Source organism: Cyprinodon variegatus, unplaced genomic scaffold (assembly GCF_000732505.1).
Source record: "Cyprinodon variegatus isolate N-32 unplaced genomic scaffold, C_variegatus-1.0 Scaffold1419, whole genome shotgun sequence".
Classification (NCBI taxonomy): domain Eukaryota; kingdom Metazoa; phylum Chordata; class Actinopteri; order Cyprinodontiformes; family Cyprinodontidae; genus Cyprinodon; species Cyprinodon variegatus.
This window is the reverse complement of record NW_015151872.1, coordinates 83,726-89,992: the sequence shown is the minus strand read 5'-3', so window position 1 is coordinate 89,992 and position 6,267 is coordinate 83,726. Positions and strand designations below refer to the sequence as shown.

The 6,267-nt window shown below is 40.7% G+C and overlaps 1 protein-coding gene across 1 annotated transcript in view; it reads left to right on the top strand.

Annotated features, from left to right (window-relative positions):
* LOC107103314 (adenylate cyclase type 3-like) overlaps window positions 1-6,267 on the top strand; it is a 60,001-nt gene that overhangs the window by 17,016 nt on the left and 36,718 nt on the right. Inside the window, exon 2 of the mRNA XM_015402971.1 lies at window positions 1,344-1,509. Within this exon, the coding sequence (XP_015258457.1) occupies window positions 1,344-1,509 (166 nt within the window). The remainder of the gene's footprint in view (window positions 1-1,343; window positions 1,510-6,267) is intronic.

Here is a 6,267-nt window from a genome sequence, read left to right as displayed (position 1 = left end):
CACACACACACACACACACACACACACACACACACACACACACACACACACGGGAACCTTGACATAAACTTTACAATATTTAATTTTAAAATGTGTTTCCAGTGATTCTTAAATGTCACAGTTAAATCCTAGAAAAAAGCCCCAGAAATTTCAATTAATTAACATTACTTATCAGTTCTCCTTGTGCGGTATATTGTGTACCTGTAACTTGTTTTGACGCTGCTAAATATAAGGCACAAATTTTTGAATATTTCGCAATTACATTTAAAGATGATGACAGTTTATTGGTTACTCCAACACATTTCTCCAATGGGTGTATATAACAGTGTACAACTGTATGTTGACATCTGCACAAACAGTAGTCACATCCTTAGCGTAGAGGCTAAACAATATAAGCAGACAAACTGTGACCTATCAAAATATAGGACTGTAGCCAATTAAGCACACTTCCGGAGAGATTGAATTTGTCAGATTTCTTACTAACACTGAATGTTAAAATGCCTCCAGCCACCAGTGCAAATTTATTGCACTGCTAATTTGTAAACCTTTGAGATTAATGAGCCTCATGCAAGTGACGTTCGTATGAACAAATTCATTCTTAAATTGTTTGCTAGTGGTGGCCTGTGGAGTTTTCTCCAAGGGGGGCTAAAAATTCAAAATAGACATATACCAAAAAACAATCAAACCTATACAAAGTTATCACACCAGTATATTTATAAAGTATATTTATTAAGTATATTATGAATGCCAACAACAAAAAAATGATGAAAACACTATAAAACAAAACATAATTTCATGTTCAGGTTTACTTTTTGTTCATAAGTTTTGCCCTTCTGAGGCTTTATAAATGCATAGCTGTGTTTTGCATTGTCCAATATCGTATCACAAACCTAAAAAAAAAGGGGTTTTATTTTCTGAGAATGTGTTTATTTAAGAGCAACTATGCAAATTAACAAACATCTAGAAAAAGTACACTATATAATATTATTTTCCATGTGAATCCCAGATTGTTCATTCTTCTTTGCCTTTTCTGCCTTGTCTGACACTGGAAAGAATGTTTATACTGACGTTCTCTGTTTAGGCCAAAACCTCTTAACATCTAATTGCGTACAAATCAGCCATTAGAAACCTTGTTATTACCAAGATTCATACTTGACCTTCAGCATGTACTGCTAGGATTATAAGGCCATGAAAAAGGATATATATATATAGGGTAGTACAGCTGATTCTATATTTGACGAGCCAGCCAAAATATTCTATAGAATATTGCTTGTTTTCTTATCTGGAGGCATCTGCAAAAACGGAGCATTGAGGTATCTAAAGCTTTTCTCATTTGTGTTTAGTCGTGTTCACATCTCACGGAGTACTATGGAGTGTCTTCATGGAGAGTTCGATGTGGAGCCAGGAAATGGAGGTGATCGCTGTGACTACTTGAGGGAGAGAGGTATTGAGACCTACCTTGTGGCTATTCCTAAAGGTCCTCTAAAGAAACATGGAATCAGTCCTGTGGTGAGTTAAACATCCAGACATACTGTAGCTAGTATAAAAATAGTTCTATTTTATATAGGCTTTTCCCTTTAAGGCTCTTGCTTGTGGGTTTAACCATTTGCAATCTACGTGAACACTGAACAACTTTATTACATGACCACCTACTGTATGGGCGCTTCTCCGGTCAGTATAAATAAATAAAGACTAGAACATTGACACCCTTTCATTCTTCAGCGACAGACACTAACAAAAAGATGTCCAGCATCAACATTATACATCTGTGCCCCTCTTGCCAGAAGGGCCACATCATGGGGTTTGACCTCCACACTGTCTGTGCAAGGTGTCTCGGTCAGTGGAATGCATGCCTCTCCCTCATGCCCCAGTCATCCTGCCCCTTCTGTGAGCTCCTCCTGTTTGAGGACAAGCAACGGAAAGTAGATAGCTTCACGGTAGACGCCTAGTAGGCTTTTCTCACGGTAGACATCTATCTGCTGGACAATGCAAAGCACTTTTTTTAATGCTGGGCTTGATGATGTAGGTAGCAGCACCCCTCTGCTGCTTCTCAACTGGGGAGCATGATGGCGGAGGAGGTGCAGTTGGGGGAACACTCAGCCGCTTCTGGTCTCCGGCCATCGTCTACCATGCCCCTCCTGGCTGTTGGCACACTCCTCCTGGAGCTGCCAGCGATTTTCCAGAGGGCCGTGAACCATAAAGGTTTGGTTGTGCCATTGCCCCAAATTCTGCGACGATCTGACAGTCTTCTGGTATGTTTCGGTTAAACTCATGTCCATTGCCTGGACCTGATTTGGCCTCAGTAGCCTGCTATCATGACATACCCTGTCAGGTTCAGCAGCTGAGCCCGCCAAGCTAAAGGGGGAAGGATTCTCTGATCGAGGCTTTCCTCCTTTCCCACCAAACACGGTCAGTCGACTGTGGGGTTTTGTGATCGATCTCACCAGTTGACTTTCAGCTTGCTGCAACAATGAACAACATCGCCCACTTGGCCTTCCACCTCTCCAGAACTTCTTAAGAACTGGATCTGCTGGCCGAGATGAAGAGCCAGCTCTGCAGCTCCTCTTACGCCATCCTCAACTTGTCCACGGCCTCAACTGTCTGCTCTGCCTGCATTGCTGCCTGGCAGGCGATGATCCAGCGGAATATCTGGCTCCACCTGTTTTTCTCCATCCAAGAGTATCTGAAGAAGGAGATGCTAGGGAGTCCCATCAGCCTTGGTGTGGCCTTGCTCCTTCTCCTGCGTCTCTCGCTTGTCTGGTGGTTGGCGGCAGGAATTCAGGTGCTTCACGGCTCCTGGACTCTCCCGCTCTGCTCCGCCATCAGCCTCCTCCTCCCGGCAGCAGCAGCCCTTTTCAGCGCAGCAGCCTGCGGCCCAGAGAGGCCATCATCACCCGAGAGGACAGAGGAGACAGCCCAAGAAACGACTCCTTGGGGGGAATGTGTGTGACTATGAATCTGTTAATTGTTTCGAAAAAAACAAAACAAAAAAAAACAGCTGCAACTCCTCTTCCCAACTCCTCACACCAGGGGAGCAGAGGAAACCCGGCCAGTGGCAGCCAGTAGCAAGACAATATTACCCACGCTGATGTCTCTGGTGGTGTAATGTCAAGTAGAGCTGTTCCATTTGAGCAGCTTGCTCACAGAGAAGCTTCTTGCGCTCAATCAGAGCCCGCCGCACTCTCTATTGATGTCTTTTCTCCTCCTCACTCATCACGCAGTGGGAGTGGAGAAATCTCTTTGTCAACACAGCAGACTGCTGTGAGGCGATGTTTTATCCACACTTCCTCTCAGCATGGCCCTGCTACCCCATAGAACCCAGAAGCAAGTCTGCAGGATAAAGCTACAGTGGCGGTATACAGTGGGTGCTGGTTGGAAATGGACACTTCACTCGCGCTCTTCGTGTTTCACGAATTGCGTGAAAAACCTGTGACTACTATAGCCACTAGGTGGCAGTCTGAGTCCATTTCGGCGTCCCATTAACCAGGATTAGATAGCTCAAGGAGCAGACTGGGAGGAATGCTATGTGTTGAGAGCTGATAGCATAGACCGAAGAGTGAGTGGTCTGCGGTGCAAAAGGTTGAGGGTTCGGTCCCAGCTGTGGTTGAGTTTATTATTGTTGCCTTAAATGTTTTTCTATTTTTTTAATCACTTGATGGCCTATGATATCAAAAATTGTACAATAACTTATTTAACTTATTTATATATGTTACGGATACTAGCCTATTATGCTGTTTGACTTTATGGCGTCTTTCTTTTATTTAAATCAGCTGATGTACGCTCCACCTTTCCAAGGAATTACATTAGACCATAGGGATTATCATTCTACAGCCTCAATATCTTACTCTGATAATAATAGGCGTATTGTAATACTATTTTTTTTATTTTTATTATTATTATCATTATTATTATTATTATCTAGCTGGTAAAATTTTCAGTTTGATCTGGAAAAGGACGCTATGATACAACAAGCATTAAAGGCCCAACCCCAAGCTTTTTGGGTACATTATGCAAGAATGTTGCTTGCTGCCCCGATGCAAGCAACATCGCGGGGGTTACGTTCCAAAAAGAACCCGCGATAGGTGAAATCCGTGAAGTAGAAACCTTTTTTTTTTTTTTACAGTTATCATACAATGAAACACTCCATACAACATTGAAATCAAGGAACAAAAAGTTTTTACACGCCCAAGCATTTGTTTAACAAATAAAAGTACGGTATAAACGTTGTTAACTACTGTACTGTACTGTAAAATAATATAGTTATAAATAAATAAGTAAAAACTTTAATCATCAATACGAAATGAAGGGTTAATATGGCGGGGATCAGCACCGCCCCGCCGTGACGAATTGGAACGGGAGAAAATGAAAACTGATTATGAAAAAAAATACTAAGTACAGCAGGACAAATAGTGACTGACATGTACAGTACAGTACAGTATTTCACTGCTGTTCTGACTGAGCCGCTGCATCCTGACTTTTTTTCTCCTAAAGCCTGCGGTGCATGTGTGTGTTTTTGAGAGAAGAACATAGTTATCGGTAGTTGTTGTCGCTCTTTTTTCTTCTGGGCCAAAAGATCCTTATAAACCGACATGCCACCATCGATTATGTTTGACAATAAAGTTTAACAATGCATGATGCAAATCCGTGAAGCAGCGAGACCGTGAAAAGTGAACCATGTTATAGCAAGGGTTCATTGTAATGTAAACTGTGGAGAGTTTCAAATACCTGGGTGTTCACGTCAATAATAAACTGGACTGGACTCATAACACTGACACTCTGTATAAAAAGGGCCAGAGCCGCCTCCACCTCCTGAGGAGGCTGAGGGCCTTTGGAGTCAGCAGGCCCCTCCTTAAAATCTTTTATGACTCTGTGGTGGCCTCAGTCCTCCTCTACGCTGTTGTCTGCTGGGCCCCTGGCAGCTCAGAGCGGGACAGAAAGAGACTGAATAAGCTGGTGAGGAAGGCCACTTCTGTCCTGGGCTGCCTCAATATCTTACTCTGATAATGACAGGTGTATTGTTATACTATTTTGTTATTTTTATTATTATTATCATTATTATTATTATTAACTGTAATGACTTGCAGAGACATAATTTTACCTTCTCCCCTTCTACTGTATTTATGCGAATAATTAAATGCTGTATTTTTATTTGCACTTTACAGTTAAAATGCTAACAACTAAAAAGTTAAATTAGTCAACACACCTGGAAATAGAGTAAAATTTGTGTCATTATTGTTCTTTAAAAAAAAAAAGCACATTGTTTAGATTGGAATTTTATTTAAAAAAAAGTTATCCAGAAATGAATCCCAAAAAAACCTTTAATCCAAAAAAATATATGTAATATATTACAACAACATATTTATTGGTCATTGTTTTCGTCAAGAGTGAGCACTTTTTTAAGCGGGCTTAAAATAGAATGATCTGTTAAAATGTAGCGATTTTAAAAGAATGCAATTGATTAAACTCAATCTGAAAAACAAAAATTAAACACAAATCTTGTGAAAATACAAAATCTGCAAATGAATTGTCTTGACAAATAAAAACATTTGAAAATATAAAAACTGTAAAATAAAAGGAAATAAAATATGACTAAAAAGGATTTCATATTTTTTTTCTATGATTAGGGACTGAAAGCCAAGGTCATAGCCTAGTTCCACTGCATTTAGTTTTTGTCCAAGCCTTATTTTTAGGCTTAGTTTACTGCATTTCTTCATATTAGTTATGTTAGATGCTAATCCGGCCAATAAAACCAGTACAAATCTTTGATATCATTTCTAAAAATTTGCAAAGATGTTCCACTATTTTCCCCGACTGTGCCGTGACACTGAATTTTAGGGCTCCCCCACCTGTAAAAACCCACTTTAACCACTGTACATATGTGTGCAGTACTTGTTTCAATCTTTCTAGGTATTAGGTTGCAAAATATAGGTATTCAAAGAAAATGTCACCTTCTTTATGTACTTATATAATGTAATTTGTGAAAAGATTAGGTAACACTTGTGGCTCTCAGCACGTTTTATTTAGCTGGTCTGACAGCAAAAGTGGCCCTTTGGATAAGGCTGCAGACCCATAGACACTATGGCTTGGCCTTGCAGTCAAAATGGATCACTGTGGAGGCATCATGATTTCACTAGCTCTGGGATCCTGTCTGGGAGAACACTGCATGAAAAGTGAGATTTTCATCCCCGTAAACTCCCTGATTTTTGTCAGTTTCCGACAATTTGCAACCCGCGCTTGTCGCCGTTTGTCAGTGCCACAAATTGTCGG